We start from the raw sequence: 21303 nt of genomic DNA on the forward strand, positions 1-21303 counted from the left end.
GATAACCCATAAATAGCACTCAGTTTAAAATCTCTGTAGCATTTAGGGGCACCGGCCTGGCTCAGTTGGTTAAATGTCCAACTCTTGATTTCAGCTGAGGTCGTGATCTTAGGGTCATGAGATCAAGCCCACACTGGGCTCTGTGCTGGGTACAGAGCCTGCTTAAGATTCTCTCTCTCCTTCTCCCTTTGCCCTTCCCCCTACCACACACACACTCTAAGAAAAATAAAAAGTAAAAATAAAATCTCTATAGCATTTGCAAAGTCATAGGTTCATGTATAAAGAGAAAAGAAAAAGACATTAAACCTTGTGGTCTGTTTCATAGAATCACTTAAAAATTATGAAATAAAATGTCTCCTAAAAAGACCAAAAATATAAAAGACAAAATCTCTGTAGCAAATACTAGCCAATCATTAACAAAGGAGCCCATTTATAAATATTTTATATTGGTCCTTAATTTACCACTGAGAACTTTTCCTTACACCAACTGAAATAAAAATAAAAAAGCCCCATCTTCAGTGAAACAAGCTATTATAGCTTTTTCTTTTTATTTTAAAATAGCATGGATAGCATGAATACACTTTTCTAAAATTTTTTATTTGTACAAAGGCTCAGGGAGATATCTAGAATTAGGTCAGCTTCTTAATGACATTTTCTGGGCTGTGAGTGATGTTTTGCATTTTTCTTTATCTTTTCCTATATTGCCTAAATTTTTTTAAAAGCTTACTCAAATACAATAAAAGTTACCATTCTTTAAAGCAATATCACTGATTATCTAATTTTATGCCCTATGAAATCCTCTTAAAACAAAGGTGGAGCACTTGGGTGGCTCAGTCTAAGCATCCAACTCTTGGTTTTGGCTCAGGTTGTGATCTTAGGGTGGTGAGATTGAGCCCTGTGAGGGCTCTGTGCTCAGCAAGGAGTCTGCTTAAAAATTCTCTCTTCTCCTCTCCCTTAGCCACCACCCCTCTCTGCCTCTCAAATAAATAAATCAATCTTTAAAAAATAAGTATTCATATTACTAGAAAAATAATTGCATAGACAAATCATATTTTAAAGGTCCACAGTCCCTTAATGGACTGTTAAATGCAATAGAGTTATGACTGTCATTTAATCCTTTTAATCTCTGAAGCAGAATAGCCACAAATCAATATTTTCCATACAGTGAATTTTGTGGCAAAATAAGCTACAGAATACACCAGCTTCAACATTCACTAGCACCTAACTTAAAAGAGTTGGCGATTTGAAAACAGACAAATCATTCTTTCAAGGTCAGTTTCTATACTTGACACTTTGGAATGGAGATGATCTCACCTAGGAATTTAAGGTCAGGGTTTATGTTATGCAGGACCTCACATCAAGATTAGAAGGGAGCAAACCTTTAATCCTTTCTTATTTAAGAGGGTAGTTTGAAAGGAAAAGATTAGAAAAACAGATCAAAACCAACTAGAATTAAAAACTTGGAAAAAAAGAAAACAGAAAAACAGGACAACCTCCTGTAAATATGAGGCTGTCATTTGTTTATATATGAAATAGGCCTGTTTTGTGTTCAGTGTCTCGTGCCTATTTTACTCTCTGCGTGTGGGCAAATGTGTTTTTATTAGAAAACTCCATGAGGACAGGCAATGTAGCTTTTCTTTATATAATCATCTAGTATCAACTCCACTTACCTAAGAGGATGGGGCCCGGTGTGCCCATTTGCCAGCCAAAATGTTTGATCTGCTATTGGCTGTCAAGATTCCCCTAAGATCATACATCAATTTCCACAGACTGGAAAGGTTTACAAAACCTTTACCTGCACCATTGGAGGTTAATTCATGAGCATCTTATGAGTAAGCCAAACAAGTATTTTAACCCCTTACTATGTGACAGAAATGACTAGAACCCAGATTTTCAACATCTCTTTTCAGCACCACTTATATGCACCTGTTTTCATAACAAGTGAACTGTATGAATAATGTTTCAACCAATAATAAGTTTCAAGTATTCTATTCTTGAACTGAAATCCTAAAAATAAAGTGCTGTTCATATAAGCTAAATGAGATATCTTAATGATAGCTGAATTTTAAATAAACTGCAGTGGGGGGAGAAGAGCAGTGAGACAGGGTTGGTCTGCTTAGAGAATAGGAATTGACAAAATTCAAAGCAGGGATGAAAATATCAAAGAAAATACCATCAATAAGACATACTATTTTGCTTTAGCACAAGTAGATAAGATTTTTTTAAAAAAGTCACATCACAAACTTTTCTAAAAATAAAGCAAGCCTAATTTTGCTTTAAGTGTGTTATATTAATGTTTCATAGCATATATTTTCCAAATTTCATGATAAAATTATAGTATTCATCCAAACAATATTAAACATTTTATTTCTTTAATAGTATTTGATTAAGTGTGAAATGATGAAATGAAATCTTCAACTACAGTAACATGCAAAGACAAGAAGTAATAATAGGAAAGTCACGATTCCTAGAACAGCTGAGGAGGTTTCATTCCAGAGAGACTAATTTTTGTCATGACCAACATGGCCATTCTAAAACAATGGTACTAAGGAAGAAACATGAAAACTTTATTTTCTCAGATTGTTAAAAGGTTCAGAAGAGATGCTGGGCAGGCATGAAGGAGAAAAAGGAAAGCTACCACAACTGAAAATGAAAGTTATTTTCTTATGTAATAAATCAAAGAAATTACTACAAGAAAACAAAGTAGACCCCAAGAGGTATTAAAAGTCAAATTCCAAGTAATCCTAGGCTGATACAAGGCAAAAAGAAATGGGACAATCTTGGGTATGATGAAATTTAATTTAAAAAGATGCAGCAAAGTTATGCACTGTCAGGAAATGATGACAGAGATGAATCCAGAAGATACCAAAAATAGATGGGTAGGTTCTTTTTTTTTGGGGGGGGGCGGGGAATCCAAGAAGGAAATCTGAAAGCTGGCCAGTTTGGGAACACTGTGGCCTGCAGGCTCTCTGGTTATCATTTGCCTCCTCTCCAGGCTGCTAGGGAAGAGCACTGTAAGAAATGTCCTTCTAAATCCAGACAGTCAGACAGGCAGACACCCACACACACCCACACACATACACACACACACAAGCCAACTAACCAAGACCCTTAAACCTAATCATGTATTCCCCAAGGTCAGAAATACACTACAGGAAAAATGCAAAGGACAATTCTAATGTTGTTTTTCTTAAAATTTTATTGAAACCCCCTCTCACCCCTTTATAGCCCCCTAAGTGAAAATGCATGTAAAGTCTAACCTTAGTGGTATTTTTAAAAAATTATTTCTTAAATCTCTGAAAATGTGACTTTTGAAATTCAGGGAAATGAAGTGAAGACAGGGTATGCTGAGGACCCATTTTATTTGCCTGCTTCCTGGTTTATTCATGAGCAAGGCTAGACTCAGAAGAAACCTTTCCATGAAATGGGAAGCATGTCTGTAGTGGAATAATGCTTAATATTGACTTCCTCCCTCTCCAGCCCCATGATAGGTAAGGAACAGTTTGAGTGAGGTGAGAAAAGAGCTTAGAAAATTTGGCATGAAGAGGAGAGGGACAGCTTCCTAAATTAGTAGGAGAACTCAACAGGTTACCAGAGTTTCCCTGTGTTTAGTGAATGCATTGATGTAAAGAGCATCAGAGTCTCTTCAGGTGCCCTATAGTTCTGTCATTAGTTTCCTTATTCAACTATTTCCCTGCTATGTCCTGCTGAGGAATTTGCAAGGCCAGTTTTTCTTGCCTATGTCTAGGAGGAACTGGTCAAATAACAGAGTTTTCAACATCATCTTTCACCTATATGTAGATGGGAGTGTGAGTGTTTGAGACTGGGAGTGGGATGGTAACAGAACAGCAACAAATGCCTTAATGCCCTTTAGTGTCTTCTAAAAATTGGCCCTTAGAGCAAATCCTATGTAAATGACCAGTATTTCCACATCTTTCAGGCCACTAATTCTTAAAGTATTACGTAAATTTAGAAAAAATTATCCAAAGGTACTTCACACTGAATAAATCTAGAATGTACTTAGTTCAAATATTTAGAAAGAGCTTTAACGACTGTCATTCATAAATACTCTGTTGTGAATTAGAGTATAAAAACAGAACTCTGCTTATTAGTTAGTAATTGGTTGATAGCTGTCCACTCTCTGCAGAAGTGTGTCTGAATATCCAGGGGAATAATATCTGAAAAAGAAAATTTTCTTTTAGATACTTGTAAAAAGATTTAGCACAGTAGGCACAAAAGATTCAATATAAGATATTTATCTAAATTAATTCTAATAGTGAAACCTCAAATATCTGAATAGTTAAGCTTTGTGCATAAGGTTAGAGACTACCAAGGAAGAGAACACCAATTTACAAGACTGTGCTAGATAAAGAGCAAGACATGTAAGGGTTATGAAGTGGCACAGAAGGGGCATTTTTAAAACTAGATATTTGGATCCAGTGATAGTATTTTATTACAAAGATTATTTTTATTATGTTAAATGACTGATGTTGCTTTAATGATCATAACTAATAGGTTTTTTCATAAGTTAGACATTACTAATTGATGTCTGCATTCTGATTGCCTTACAGATTATTCTCACTGTATGTCTTAATCAGATCTGGTCACCCATAAAAACAAAAATTTCTGGGAGTATAATTCACATTAAAAAACTATTTAATAAATGGTTTGCAAATATCCCATCATACAAACTTAGGAAACTAGTCATTTTCATTGATTGGGGGGAATCTAAAGTACTAAAATTTATATTTATCATTTGAGCATTTTGTAAAATATATAGTATAGAAGTATTAGATATAATGATTAATGCATTATGGGATGCTTCATATCTATGGAAAGAAATTACATACACATAAAAGTATGTCAAAATTTGGCAGGCATTCTAGAATATAATAAACAGATAAAAAAATCTAAGCATAATTTGAAGTTTTCCAAAACACTCAAAATAATTAAACTTCCTAAGGTATTCTTTCCAGATAAAATCTAATGTTCAAGATTTGCTTTGACTTTGCTATACCTGTGCTTGACTTAAAAACTCACAATTTATATTACACTAATTTATCCTACAATTTGTCAAGTGGAGGTGGACAAAACAGAACAGTATTTTCTCAATAGTGTATTTATAGGCAGTCATAGTTAAGCAGACACATACACACATACATAAAAAGTTACCCAAAAGATGTTTCTCCTTGAAAGGCAGCCTACCCTTGAAAAATATGTCCTTCAACAGTGGGTCTCTTTCAAGTACTCTTACACTGAGGAAGTCAAAACTGTTCCTCTCTCTGAGTTAGTCACAAATTTTAAAACAGGCCTCACCTTCCTAGGCCTGATAAATAGGTCAGATACAAGATAGGTACTTCTTATAAATGGTAAGAAGTAGATTTAGAAAAACCAAAACTTAAGAAATTGTGCTATTTCATGTAGTAGCCACTAGCTACATGTGACTGCTGAGCATTAGAAATATGGCTAGTGTAACTGAGGAACTGAATTTTTATATTTAGTTGTAATAAAAATGTAAAAACTAATCCTCCGAGAGAGAGAGAGAGAGAGAGAGAGAGTGTGTGTGCACATGCCCATACACATAAACGGTTTTAAGGGAGGGGAGGAAGAGGGAGAGAGAGAATCTGTAGCAGGCTCCATGCCTAGATCATGCAGAGCTCCTCATGACCCTGAGATCACAACCTGAGCTGCAATCAAGAGTTGGGCACTTAACCCAGCCTCCCAAGTGCCCCTAGATGAAACTTTTAGGTGTCTTTGGAACAACTTGTAAATCTACTGTAAACGTTATAGAATTCAAATACAGATAAAATATTTCTAATAAAGTTTAGCATCTGAATTGAAATGAACTGTATATGATAAAATCCCTACTAGATTTCAAAAACTTAGTATAAAAAATGAAATAGCTCATTAATAGTTTTTTATACTGATTTCAGTATAGTCTAGGCAGAGATCCAGAAGACAGAGGAGTTCCAAAAATACCTTCTGTCTGTGGAATGGGCCAGGATTAGAACTCAGGCCTTCTAGTCCAGAGCCCCTTCCTGCTCATCACACCAACCACCTTATTTGAGATCTTTAAAGTTTACTAAAACGGCAAGGCAATATGAAATAATGTTTAGGCTAGTAACAGCTGAAAGAATGTATTCATTGATAATCTGTCTTTAAAGAATAATTAGTTCTAAAATAGTCACCAAGTAATTCCTGAGAATTATATGATTACAAAAATAAAACCATTTCGAGCTTATATTTGTCCATTTTCATTGATAATGTTTCAAAGATTTCTATAGAACATTTCTAAATTGTATAGAACCTAATGTTTTAAAAAATATAATAAACATGAAAAGTCAGCTAATCAGAATTCTTCATGATAATTAGCCAATTTTTAAAATAAAATCCCAGATCACAGAGTGTGAGGCTAAAATTTTACAATGGTATTTTGACAAAGCACCAGATTAAATTCTAATGTGACAGAGTTTTCATTTTTCCCTAGTATTCTGTAAAGTAATTCTAGAAAGGAGTAAAAAGAAGACTTCTATTCCAGAAAGTACCTCACTGCCGGTTAATTCTGATAGGTCATTCCATTTAGGCCCCTTTGGCTTTTTAAATTTTTTTCTATAATTTCATTATGTTAGAAAATTACATTGAAAGTTATTTTCAACTTATATAAAATAGCATTCTTCCTGAAGGGAAGAATGTATGCAAATTAACTTTATTTTTTTCTCAATAAAAGATTTTCATATTTCCTTCACTTACTGGTTTTACACATATTTTATATAACCTTTTTTGTATATTATATATATTTTTTATACAGTAGATATACATTTATGATATGCTACTCCTTATATATGTTATTCTATATTAATATCTTTAAAGCTAATTTATTAGAACTCTCTTGGTCAAGCAGTTCTCATAAACCTCACAAAAGTGCATGAACTGTACCTCTGGAAAGAATTTACTAGAAGAATATATATGTACAGAAAACAAACCTTAATATTAAAGAAGATTATTTTATGCTTTTACAATGAATGTTACTATATATATTAAAGACCACTGATATTAAATAGGAAAAAGTATTTATATACCCTATATAAATTACAAGATTTAAACTCTGTAATTTATATTCTCTAATAATTAACTAGGGAAAATAAATGAATGTAGGATTAGACAAATACAGGTAAATATGGTCTTTAATTCTGAATATTTTATGGGCATTTTTCAAGATTCAGTTGTTTAAATCATTCTATATTTTCTTGGTAACTTTGCTTTTATTTCTTTTGGGTTTAGTGGCATAGTTCTTCTTTAGGCTTATAAAGACCGAGGCTTAGGTTTAATGCTCTGCAAATCAACCTTATTTTAAAAAATTAATCTTCAAAAGAACTTCCTGCTATATTACGATGAGGCACCTGCAGATCACAAACATTATTTTTTTATAGTAATATAGATAGTAACTTTCTTTTTGCCATTCAACATCTCTTTTCTATTTATAATACTCCTAATATAAATGTGAGCTTAGGGCAGAAAAATAATATGCAGGGAACTTTGAAAATCAGAATCTGTAGGCCCTTTCTAAATCAGTTTAACATTAAAGATTGTTAATTTAACTTACTCTCTGTATTTGGGTACTCTTTAGTGTTGGATTAGTATAGATATGTCTCAGATCACATTCCAGTTTGATTTGGAGATGTGGGTGTCAATCAGAACATTATTAAATTGAGGGGGGAAAAGATATCAAGAGAAAAGTAAAGGTATACATTGGTCTTATGTAGTATTTTAAAGACCACATTTTAACACAGTGGATATAAAATCTAGATTTGAAAACAGAAAAACTCTAATTTTGAACTACTCAAAGTCCATTTTTCCCACCTTACTATTTCCTCTGGGTAACAGTTGTTAATACTGTTGATGTATTCTTGAAGGAGAGATTCAGGCTCTGCTTTTATCTCTTGAATCTTTTTAAGTCCACCACTTGTTACAAAAAGTCGTCGAGCTTTGCTGTCATGTGGCAGTACCTTGAAAAGTTAAGCACATGAAAATGTCAGCTTTTCTTTTCCAAGTAGGAATATTATTAGTGAAAAGAAATAATATATCTGAGGAAATGTAAAAGAGAATTTATGTCCTATATATCTGTAACAGAATGAGCCTAAGTTTGCTGATGATTAGAAGTAAAATGTAGCCTTTTAAAAAATACATTTGCTTTTTAGGTTATGGAGATGGAATAAAGGCAATGAACATGAGCAAAGGTAATGGGGATCCACTCACATATGTAAAAGTAAAGCAGCGTCCCTCCTCTGCTTACACTCTGTCAGGGTCTCTCCACTACCCACAAAATCAAAGGCAAGTTCCTTCAGCAGGCACAGAGGGCCTTTTGTGACTCGGGTCCTAAATCTCTCTCCAGCTTTCTTCCCCCTACCAGTCTGTAGGCTAAATTTCACTTCAGTAAGCTCAACAGATACATGCAGGGCCATTTCTTGCCTTTGCCTTTGCTCTTTCCTCTTCCCAGAATGCCCTTCCACTCTTCACACTTCTCCCCACATTTATTTGGCTCTTATTCATCTTTGAAGATTCAGCTCAAGTATCCCTTCCTTTAAGAAACTTTCTTTGGGACACTCCTTCCCTCTTATCCCGGGATGAAGTAGATGACTTTTCTTCTCTTGTAGCATTCTGTTGAACCACTGCCAGTGCACTTGCCACATAATATTTTAACTATCAGCTGCTATGTCTGTCACAAATAAATGCCATTGAAGACAAATGATATATTCACTCGTTCATTTACTCATTCATTTATTTCTCTAGTGCTTGGTGCCTAAAAGATGTTCAACAAATGTTTAACAAATGAATGGACATACTAAAGAGTAAGCAGAGAAAGAAAATTGAGGAGATGATACAAAGACAAGAAAAATCAGAAAAGTAAAGGAATCAACAAATCCAAGAGAAGATTTTGAGAAGCAACCAATGAAAACTTTAAAAAGTCGCTGGATTTGACAGTGGATGTTCATGTGTTGAGATGAAGGAGTCAATGGAGATGAATAAATAAATTATGCGGGATCCCTGGGTGGCGCAGCGGTTTGGCGCCTGCTCTTGGCCCAGGGCGCGATCCTGGAGACCCGGGATTGAATCCCACGTCGGGCTCCCGGTACATGGAGCCTGCTTCTCCCTCTGCCTGTGTCTCTGCCTCTCTCTCTCTCTCTCTCTCTCTCTCTCTGTGACTATCATAAATAAATAAAAATAAAAAAAAAAAAATAAATTATGCAAGACAACAATGACTGGCCAGACCAGAAAGGTCCTGGAGAGAGGGCGTGTTTGCATTATGGGAATCGCTGCTCCCTTCTGTAGTCATTGCTATGCTCTCTGACAGAAACACCCTTTCTTTCCCCCTCCATTCTCTCTCTTTCTTACACGACCAGCTGTATTCCCTTGTACTTCCTGCATTGAAGTCCTCTCTGAATACTTCAGACTGCATTCATTTATTCCTTCTTAAAAAAAAAAAAAAAAAAAAAAGGTCTACTATGAAATCCAGCACACTGAAGCATTTTCTAATTGTTTTGTCTGGTCTCCCAGGTAGGTTATAAAGTTCCTTGAGGAAGAACTTTGTCTCATTCTTTTTTGTCTATCCTCCAGTGTTTAACAGAGTACTGGGTACATGTAGGCATTTAACAAATACTTAAAATTACAAAAGGATCTTGCTGACAGAATGATAATACACATCAGTGGACAATAAAAGATGACACTAGTGGAGTACCTGGGCTCAGTCAGTAAGTCTCCAACTCTTGATTTTGGCTCAGGTCATGATCTCAGGGTTGTGAGATCAAGCCCAGCATGGGGCTCTCCTCTCAGCATAGAGCCTGGCTAAGATTCTCTCTCTCCCTCTGCCCCTCCCCAGCCCCCTTAGGCTCAGGTCCACTTGTGCTCGCTCTAAAAAAAATAAAATAAAATAAAAAGATGATACTAGTGTGTATTTCTAAAAAATGAAATAGCCTACAGCTACGTCTGTTTTAAATATCTTGTTTGGCCTGGAGAGTTTTCATTACCTCCTGTCTCAGACCCCAGCCACACTAAATTAATGTCTTTTTTACCTTCTGCCTTGCTTTCTCATCTCCTTCTAGTGCTCTGGTATCCTTAGATTAAGAAAACACAAAATTCTGCCCAAAGCAAATATTCCCAAAGGCACATTTCTAAGAGGATATGATATGTGGTACTGTCTTTATTTTATCTTGGCTGGCTAACTTCCACAAATCCCACTGGTTTACTCTAATGACTTATTTTAAACTCAGTTCAGGTTAGTGTTCATTTTCATAGTAAGTTCAATAAAACTAGAATACCTCACTCGGTAGCCTAAAAGATGAGACCATAAAATAAAACTTTCAGAAATAATGTCAGCTACTCATTTTCAAGAGCTGATGACTCCGTAGATGAGCCACTCAGCAACTTACTCCCTCCCCCTTTTAGTCGATCAAACTGGCTGATCACTTTCTTACCTAGTACCCAAAGGGGGAAAAGGTTTGATTATTTTCCTAGAAGGGGACAACAGAACCTAAGTGTCTAATACCCAGAACCATATCCTGAGGCAGCCTCAGCAATGTAAAACCTTCTGCTATCCAGTGACTATGGTGCTTGAGGGTCACCCAAGCTGTTAGAGATCATGGAAGACAGAACTGAAGCCTGTTAGTAGATAGTAGCATCTTTCAGATGTGTACCTGAAACTAGACCTGTTGCAGGGCCTAATATAAAAGTTGTAACACTATATAGTTTTTGTTCATTGTAGAAATATAGTATACAAATAATGTTAACTCCTTTATATAGCGTTATACCTAACTATTCACATGAATATGTGCCCCTCACATTCATTTCCATTAATTCTTTAAGAGTCAACCTTAACCACTTCTACGCTTTATTTCTTAAAAGCAACATTTTGGGTTTCTCAGTGCGGGGAGGAGGTTTGAATGCTTAATATGTGCCCGGCATTAAACTAATGTTTATTGCCATTACCTATTGTTATATGTAAACCTGTTTACATATAACATCTCATTTAATCTTTACAGTGACCTTATAAAATAGGAACTCTCATTACCCTCCTAACCATACTGAGGTTCAGAGACATCAAGACTTTGCTAAAGATATAACAACTGGCAAATGGGAAATCCAGACACCCTAACTCCAGAGCCTGAGCCTGAGCTCATAACCCACTATGGTATGCTACTTCCAAAGACCCCATTTTCTTAAATCAAATCTCCTGATCACAATTTAACCAGTTCTTTATAGCTCAGGGTTGTCCCCCTGGCCATTGATGGCTGTGCAGATCCACTCATTCTTTCTCAGCCTTTGCTATCAATAGTTGATCCTGCTGGCTAAGCCTACATCTAGCAGCTTGACCTTTCTACCTTACTACTTTTAATCTGCAATGACTAAGAAGTATGATGGCTATATTTGTTAAAACTGTTCATAAAATAATTCAATAAACTCCAAATGACTGTCTGAAAGCATCTCCAGTAAACTGCACGGACTTTGTCATAAATGACTCAGGCAGCTTTTTAGTTTTCTTTACAAGATCCTTTTTTAAAAAATATTTTTAATTTATTTATTCATGAGAAACACACACACACACACACACACACACACACACACACAAGCAGAGACACAAGCAGAGACACAGGCAGAGGGAGAAGCAGGCTCTATGCAGGGAGCCTGAGGTGGGACTTGATCCTGGGTCTCCAGGATCAGGCCCTGGGCCAAAGGCGGCGCTAAACCGCTGAGCCACTGGGCTGCTCTCTTTACAAGATATTTGCAGTGTTCCCAGATGAGTGAGACCAACATATACCAGGATAATTACTAAATTACTATCAATATAAATTATCTGTATTATGAGGTGTTTATATATTGGCATACTATTTACTCCCCAAGATCACTGAAAAAGCCAGTACAGAGGCCGTGAAGAAAGTGAGGAAGAAGGAAATGTGAATTATTTATATGTGAATTTTATTAACTTATGTTAATTTTATTAACCTATGTTACCCCTCCTGTTACTACAGTCAGTGAGAATTAAAAAGTAAAGCCTGCCCCCATCTTTCAGAAGACATTGACCCACCAGAAAAAAGTTAACAAGTCATTTAAGTTTTCTTCCCTCACTTCCAGAAAAGAGAGCATGCCTTACCTTACTGAACTGTCCAACCACATGCTTCAGAATATTGGGAGGTGCATCATACAGAAATGGCTCAAGGGCTGGTAGATAGGTGCATTTTTGTAGGATATTCTTGATGGCTTTTTTACTCTATTGAAATACAAAGTAAAATACAGACCAAAGTAGTAATCAAAGCTTGACCAAAATTCATACCTCATATTCCTAGAATTTGAAAATGAAATGAATTTCCAGGTCTAATCTGCAGTTTCATTGTTTAAGATAGTTGTCAAAAGGGCAGCCCACGTGGAGCAGCGGTTTGGCGCCGCCTGCAGCCCAGGGTTTGATCCTGGGGACCCTGGATCGAGTCCCACGTCAGGCTCCCTGCATGGAGCCTGCTTCTCCCTCTGCCTGTGCCTCTGCCCATCTCTCTCTGTGTGTCTCTATGAATAAATAAATAAAATCTTAAAAAAAAAAAAGATAGTTGTCAAAAAAACTTCTATAGGGCGTTGGTTTTATCATAGAATATCCTGCCAGTTGTATCATGTTACATTTTAAAATGTATTACTGATGCCTTAAAATAACCCATGAGGAAAGTAAAATTGAAAAGCAAAAAGCTATAGACTGTAAATTAATATGTATTATATTTTATTAGTGTCAAAATTCGTACATATTAAACTGTGAGATAACCAAGAGGTCCTCCTCCCTAATCAACAAATAGAAAATAGTTTATTGTAGAAAGTCATTATCAAACATTCTTTAAAAGGTCTCATGGCTTATAGGTATATAGTCAGGAAGATTCTATCATATGCATGATGCAGTGAACATTCGCAGATAACGCTGTGGTAGCTCATGGGGAGAAACCACCCCATCCACAGGTAGAAAAGAGCAGAGGTCTACTTGAGCGTATAGGAAAGCTCCGTCAGCAACAGGGAGCGCAGCCCCCACAAGCAGAACAACAGGCCACAGCTGGTCGTGATCGTTGTATTAAATAAAGCCTGCCCTCTTCACTTCGGAAGGCTTCACGCTTGGATTTGTCTGTGGATTTTCCACTGGAATTCCACACCGGCTTGTATGTGGTTTTGTGCGTCAGTGCATTCTTTCCTCTGATCACTCAGATTCTCTGAATCTCTCTCAGGCCTTAGCCTACCTGGTCTTCTGGGATCTTGCTATTGAATAGTTAGCAGTGCTTTTTGAAATGTCAAGGAGGATTTGGGGATTTTTTTGGTTTTATTTTTGCTTTTGTTTTTCTTTCTTTTTTTTTTTAACGGTAGCACTAGGATTTATTAAACTGTCTTAGTAAGGGTGCTGGGGCTTGCCCATGGTGCTCTTGATGCATAAAGTCCGGACATTGATCCAATTCTTCTTGAGCGAGGACACTAGGAAATTGACAGCTCAGTGGATGTTGTGCACGAGCTCATCGCCTGTCATCTTCACGTGGCCAACAGCCACTGCCAGACATAGCACCTTCTTCATCTGGAATTTGATGGCAGACTTCACTTCATCATTTTGGCCACCATGTTCTCATGGTGGGTCAGCAAGGAAGGGAACTTGCTTTATTCAGCCAGCTTTATTCAGGCCTGGATCCAGGATTCGTGGGATCTGCTTGATCAGAGATTCTGGAGCCAAAAAGGCATCATACTTCTTGACTAGTTTATTATTCTTGTTGAGTTTCTTCAGCGCCTCAGTGTCCATGTGGGGAATATCCACTGCCTTGGCCCCATCACAGTGCTGCTGGTCCCCCAAACACACATGGAGAACTTGGGGCAGGGGGTGGACTTAAGCCTGATGGTGCCCGAGAAGCGTTAGTCCTTCTGAGAGTCATAGTTCTTCAGGCTGATCTGCAGCTCCACGGTCTCCAGAAACTTCCGGCACTTGTGCTGGTTCCCGTTCAGGACCCCCCGCACCGCCTCATACAGGGTGTCGCGGGACACTTTGCTGCTCATGGTAGCTTGTGCCGCAGTAGCCGGAAAAGAGCTGCTTTTGTTTTTCAAGGAGCAGTTTGATTTTCACATCATTAATTTTACAACTGGCAAATGGATTCAGGAAAAACTTCCATCACATTTGTGTTATCCCTAAAGGCTTCATGGTTTCCTAGAGACCCAAGCTAAGCAGTACTTACCTCTTGACACATTTGTCCTCAAACATTGTTCATAAACTAAATGAAACAAGGAATTTAAGAAATGCCGCCTGACTTTCTTCCACAAGTAGTATAACCTAAGTTTGAATTAAACTCTCAATCCCCAACATATCTAGTTATATCTTTGTGAGCCATTTTAGGATTATGGTGACCTTAGCAGGTCAACAAATTTAACTTAACTGCTGTTGATGATAAGGTCTACTAATTGCATAGCACAGATCACATCCACTGTGCCATGGTGATGTACTGTCAATTTATTAATTAAGAACTCTAGAAAAGAGTCTAATGATCCTCAAAATTCACTGAGCTTTACTATCCTTTGTCAAGAAATATACCTATGACTCTAGGTACTTCTAGATAGGAATGTATGTCGCGATTAATAATCAGTTATATTTCCCAACGTGAAAGAAATATTAGTATAGTAGTTAATTAAGATTTTATTTACTTGTCAATTTCTGAGCTTAAGATTTTTTAATAACCTTATTGAGATATAATTTAGATACTATAAATTCACTCATTTTAAGCACACTGTTCAATGGACTTTTAGTGAATTTACAGAGTTGTGCAACCATCATCACAACCTAATTTTAGAACATCTTCATCATTCCAGTAAAGAACCTCATTCCATTAGTAGCCACTCCCCTACCAGCCCTGGACAATTACCAACCCACTTTCTGTCTCTATAAATTTTACTTTTCTGGACAATTCAAGTAGGTGGAATCATACAATATGTGAACTCTTGAGTCTGGCTTCTTTCACTAAGTATAATGTTTTGGGGGTTCATCTATGTTATAGGATGTGTCAGTGCTTCGAGCCTTTCATTGTCAGAGAATATATTCCATCATACAGATTTGTCACATTTTATTTATCCATTCACCAGCTGATAGACATTTGGGTTGTTTCCACTTTTGGTGATTATGAATAATGCTGCTTTTGAGATTCATATACAAGTCTTTGTGTAGACAGATGTTTTCATTTCTCTTGGGAAGATACCTAGGAGTGAAGCTGTTGGGTGATGATGGTAAATTTATGTCTACTGTTTTGAGAAACTACCAAACTGGTTTTCAGCCTGACTGCAATATTTTACATTTCTACCAGTAATGTAAAAATGTTCAAGATTCTCCATATGATGATCAACACTTGTTACTGTCTTCCTAATTGTAGCCATTCTTGTGGGTGTGATATTGTATCTCATTATGGTTTTGATTTGCATTTCCCTAGTGACTAAAGATGTTGAATATTTTTTCATGCACTGATTATTTGTTGGTGAAATGCTTATTTAAATCTTTTGCCCACTGTTTAATTGGACTATTCATCTTCATACTATTGAGTTGTAGGAGCTCTTTATATGTTTTGAATATAAGTCCTTTCTTGAATATGTTATTTGCAAATAATTTTTTCAAGTCTGTGGCTTGTCTTTTTATTTTAATGATGTCTTTTAAAGCATATGAGCTTTTAATTTTGATGAAATCCAACTTATGAATACTTTTGTTTATCACTTGTGCTTTGTCATTTCTAAGAAATTAATGTCTAATCCAAGGTTTCAAAGATTTCTGTATTTTCTTCTAAGAGTTTTGTAGTCTTAACTCTTATATTTAGATCTCTGACCCATTTTTAGTTGATTTAATGTATGGTATGAGATAACGGCCCAAATTGATATTTTTGTTTGAGGATATAATAATTATCTCAGTGCCATTTACTGAAAAGACTATCCTTTTCCTTTTATTATTTTTTTTCCTTTTCCTTTTAAATTGCCTTGGAACCTTTGTGAAAAATCAGAAAATTGAATTTTCAAAATTCAATCACATTGATTTAGATGTCTTTATGTAAGCAAGTACCACACTATCTTATCTGATAGCTGTAGCTTTGTAGTAAGTTTTAAAAATGAGCAGCATTAAGTCCTTTTACAAGATTATTTTGGCTAATCTGAGTCCTTGTCATTTCCATCTGAATTTTAGAATCAGCTTCTCAAAATCGGGGGAGGAGGGAAGCCAGGTGGGATTATGATAAATATTGTATTGAATATAGAGATCAAAAAAAAAAAAGAATATAGAGATCAATTTGGGAAGAAGTACTGCCATCTTAACAATATTGAATCTTCCAGTCCATAAATACAGTGTCTCTCCATTTATTCACACCTTCTTTAATTTTTTTCAGCAACGTTTTGTAGTTTTCAGTGTACAAATATATACTTTTCTTATTAAATTTATTCCTAAGTATTCTTTTTGATGCTACTATGAATGAAACTATTGTCTTAATTTCGTATTTATTTCTTTTAAGTTTATGGAACTTGAACTCATGACTATGAGATCAAGAGCTGCATGCTCCATCGACTAAGCAAGCCATGTTTGAATTGTTCATTACTAGCATATGAAAATATGATAGATTTTGAGACACCTGGGTGGCTCTCTCTCTGTGTGTCTCTCTTGAATAAATAAATAAGATTATTTATTAATTTATTCATGAGAGAGGCAGAGACACAAGCAGAGGGAGAAGCAGGCTCCATGCAGAAAGCCCAATGCAGGACTCGATCTTGGGACTCCAGGAACATGCCCTGAGCCAAAGGCAGACGCTCAATTGCTGAGCCACTCAGGCATCCCTAAAAAATCTTAAAAAAAAAGAAAAAGAAAAAATATGATAGATTTATTTAAAATGCTATTTATGTTAGCCTGTTTGGTTTTTAAATCTAAATTCAATTAATTAACATATAGTGTACTAGTAGTTTCAGGGGTAGAATTCAATGACTCATCAGTTGTATATAACACCCAGTGCTCATTACATCACATACCCTCCTTAATGCCCATCATCCAATTACCCCATTCTCCACCCATCTCCCCTTCAGCAACCCTCAGTTTGTTTCCTATAGTTAAGTCTCTTATGGCTTGCTCCTTCTCTGATTTTTGTCTTGTTTTATTTTTCCCCTCCTTCTTTCCTCTATGCTCCTCTGTTTTGTTTCTTAAATTCCACATATGGGTGAAATAATATAATTGTCTTTCTCTGATTGGCTTATTTCATTTAACATAATACTCTAGAGCTCCGGAACATACACATTGTTGCAAATGGCAAGATTCTTTCTTTTTTTTTTTTTTTTTAAATGGCTGAGTAGTATTGTGTGTGTGTGTGTGTGTGTGTGTGTGTGTATCTCACATCTTCTTTGTGTGTGTGTGTGTGTGTGTGTGTGTGTATCTCACATCTTCTTTGTCCATTCATCTGTTGATGACATCTGGACTCTTTCCATAGTTTGGCTATTATAGACATTGCTGCTATTAACATAGGGGCACAGGTGCCCCTGAAAATATGATAGATTTTTTTATATATTGATCTTATGTCTGGTGATCTTGAACTCTTAGTAGTTCTAGTATTTGTGTGTGTCTATTCCTTAGGATTTTCTACACATAAGATCATGTTATATGTTTGTTTTAAAATGTATTAGCCTTTAGAAAATGTGCCTTATGTTTGCTTATTTATGGCAATGAGCAACTATTATACAGAATTTATATGGGGTAAACAAACCCTTTATTCTATTTCAGTAAATCAAGCATTTAGTAGTTAGTTAGTTATCCTTAGACATGCATAATAGATGATGATGTCAGAGAAGGAGTCATGAGCTATCTATGTAAGGCAGCTTGGGTTTGAGCCTGATTTTCCTATAAACTAGCATAGCATATATAGTTGCACATTCATTCATTTTTCAGATTAGACTAAAAATGGACTCTGTCCATATTGATAAAAGCTATTGTAAAACTACGGTAAGTAACTGGCAACACTGTTTTTTAATCTCTTAATAACACACATAAGACTATAAGTAATTAATAAGCTGAAGTTGTCGATATTATGCAAATATTTGATACCATTTCAATTGTTTTTCACAGAAAATGAAAGAAATAGGGGGATCCCTGGGTTGCTCAGTGGTTAAGCACCTGCCTTCAGCCCAGGACGTGATCCTGGAGTCCTGGGATTGAGGCCCACATCAGGCTCCCTCCATGGAGCCTGGTTCTCCCTCTGCCTGTGTCTCTGCCTCTCTCTCTCTCTCTCATGATAAATAAATAAAATCTTTTTTAAAAAATGAAAGAAATAACAAAACTTCTTTGTTGTTGCTTTCCTTAATTGATTATCTTTATTTTTTTTAAGATTTAATTTATTCATGAGACACACAGAGAGAGAGAGAGAGAGAGAGAGAGAGAGGCAGAGACATAGGTAGAGGGAGATCCCGGATCCTGGGATCAGGCCCTGACCCGAAGACAAATGCTCAGCTGCTGAGCCACCCAGGTGTCCTTTTTTTTTTTTTTTTTTTCTTTTAAAGATTTATTTATTTATTCATGAGAGACACAGAGAAAGAGAGGCAGAGGGAGAAGCAATTAATGGATGATCTTTAATGAAAATTGCCTAAAGTTAATACTGTTTTTAATTCAAAAGTTAATTTTGTTCTGAAAGCATTCTGGCCCAAAGAGTTACAGTTATTAAAAGGAAAGGGGGCAGTGCCTGGGAAGTTTAGTTGGTTAAACATCTGACTCTTGATTTTGGCTCAAGTCGTGATCTCAGGGCTGTGAGATCCAGCCCTGTGTGGGGCTCTGTGCTGGGTATGGAGCTTGCTTAAGATTCTCTCTCTGCCTCTGCCTCTGCCTCTGCCCCTCCCCCCCAAAAGATTAAAATTAAAATTGAAAATAAATGAAAGGAAGAGGGAATAAATCTTTATGACCTTGTTTTAGGCAAAGCCTTTTTAGATAGGGCTCCAAAAGTGGAAGCAACAACAACAAAAATAAATAAATTGAACCTTTTAAAATTTTAAAGATTTTTGCTGCAAATAATACCATCAATAAAATGATGACAACCCATAGAATGGAATACTTGTAAATCATACATCTGATGAGGATTTATATTAAAAATATATTTTAAAAACCCACACAACCCAATAATAAAAAGATAATAGCCCAAATAAAAAATGGGCAAAGGACCTGATTAGACATTTCTCCAAAGAAGATATACAAGTGGCCAATAAGCACATAAAAAGATTTCTCAACATCATTAGCCATCAGGGAAATGCAAATCAAAATCACAGTGAGATACCAATTCACACCTACTAGGGTGGCTACAATAAAAAAAAAAGTAATATTGTAGACAAGAATGTGGAAAATTGGAACCCTCATACATTGCTGGTGGGAATGTAATATGGTGCAGCCACAACAGAAAATAGTTTGGTGGTTCCTAAAAATGTTAAAGAGTTATTGTGTGACCTAGCAATTCCACTCCTAGGTTTGTACCCAAGAGAAATGAAAACATACATCCACACAAAAACATGTACAAATATATTCAGAACAGTATAATTTGCCATAGTAGAAAGAGTAGCAACAGTCCAAATGTCTGTCAACTGGTGAATGGGTAAACCCAATGCAGTATAGTGATGCAATGGAATATTATTTGGCAATCAAAAGGAACAAAGTATTGATATATGCTACAACATGGATGAACCCTAAAACTTACACTACACGAAAAGAAGCAGGCACAAAAGATCACATATAATGTGTGATCCCATTTAAATGAGATGTCCAGAAGAGGCAAATACCCAAAGACAGAAAATAAATTAATGGTTGCCAGGGACTAAGCATGGAGGGTATGGAATGACTGCTCATAAGGGAATGAAGAGGTTCTAAAATTAGATTGTGGCGATGGCTACATCTGTGAATATACTAAAAACCATTGAATTATATACTTTAAATGAGTGAACTGAATGACATATGAACTATATTTCAATAAAGCCATTAAAGAATGAAGGGAAACAACCATGATGACAAGAACACAATAATTAAGTCAAATAATCTTAGCAATACTTTCATAACGAAGTAAAAGAATGAACTTAGTCAAATGCCAAACTAAGATGGCCCATTTCAATATGATGCCTCTAAATCAGAACAAATAAAAATGCAATTGTGTGAATACTTTCAAAATATATGTAGGTGAGCTTATTAGATAAAAGATGGACTTTTCCCCCTGTTTTTAATAACATACAGGCAGATATAAGGCCATGTGAAAACATGCAAGCATTTCCAAGAGACTGCTCATTGGTTCTCCTGGATCAGAACCAATTAGAGAATGCTTACAAAAGCTGACATGCCTTTGGGATAAAATGAACTTCAACATGGCCTTTAATTTGAAAGCTGCCACAGAGTAACAAATGAAAAATACCATTAGAGGTTCCTAAAGCTCTTGGATACATTTTTCCCTACTGAGATAATGTCAAATCAAACAGACTTGGACTTTCACTCTAAAGCCTTTAAAACAACAAATGTTAGAATCCAAGAAAGCTTGGGGAAGTAAAAATAATAATCAAGTCCCTACAATAAAAAAATATTTGGATAGACTTAAAGCCTTGGAAGGATTGCTGACAGGGATAATTATTAATAAAGATCCCACTTTTTAATTTAATGCTCCTTGTATTTCCTGAAAGTAAATATCATATCAAATATAGGCGGAAGGAACCTTTGCTTCTATTAGTAAACTCGAATGTTTTAACAAAACTATTTTTGTTAAACATATATATAATAAAAATGATCTTATTTCAAAAGGTGAAGTTTTCTTTTAAAAAAAAAGATATTTTATTTATTTATTCATGAGAGACACACATAGAGAGAGGAGAGTGAGAGAGAGGCAGAGACACAGGCAGAGCAAGAAGCAGGCTCCATGCAAGGAGCCCGACGTGGGACTCGATCCCGGGACTCCAGGGCCCTGGGCTGAAGGTAGCGATAAACTGCTGAGCCACCCAGGCTGCCCAAAAGGTGAAGTTTTCAAACTTATTTTACTCTAGTGATATTTATATGACAAAACAACATAATAGCTCATTAAAAACCAAGTTACATAAACTTTGTAGTATATAAAAAAGCATATAATGCTACCTAAGACACTATTTGCAAGGGTTTCTCAAACTATAATTACTATTGATTCCACTATTAATTATTCATGCTGTGGCTGATATATTCCTTCATTTCCAAAACTTAAAGGAAGATAAAAGTTGTTACCTGAAGGAATCTGAAAGTGATAGAGACTTCTAGATAATCTA

General features: G+C 35.9%; 1 protein-coding gene and 1 pseudogene across 3 annotated transcripts in view; both read right to left on the bottom strand.

Moving 5' to 3' along the window:
- Window positions 1-3179: 3179 nt before the first annotated feature.
- The window catches only part of SPAG6 (sperm associated antigen 6), a 66875-nt gene continuing 48751 nt past the window's right edge, over window positions 3180-21303 (bottom strand). Inside the window, exons 9-11 of one of the 3 annotated variants that reach the window (XM_038529826.1) lie at window positions 12146-12262; window positions 7861-8006; window positions 3180-4178 (exon numbers count right to left, since the gene is read on the bottom strand). In XM_038529826.1, the coding sequence (XP_038385754.1) occupies window positions 4109-4178; window positions 7861-8006; window positions 12146-12262 (333 nt within the window). In that variant the 3' untranslated portion in view covers window positions 3180-4108. The remainder of the gene's footprint in view (window positions 4179-7860; window positions 8007-12145; window positions 12263-21303) is intronic. The other 2 variants (XM_038529827.1, XM_038529828.1) reach the window with 2 other exon arrangements.
- Window positions 12551-14055, bottom strand: LOC111091324 (annotated as a pseudogene).

This window comes from Canis lupus, chromosome 2, assembly GCF_011100685.1.
Source record: "Canis lupus familiaris isolate Mischka breed German Shepherd chromosome 2, alternate assembly UU_Cfam_GSD_1.0, whole genome shotgun sequence".
NCBI classification, from domain to species: domain Eukaryota; kingdom Metazoa; phylum Chordata; class Mammalia; order Carnivora; family Canidae; genus Canis; species Canis lupus.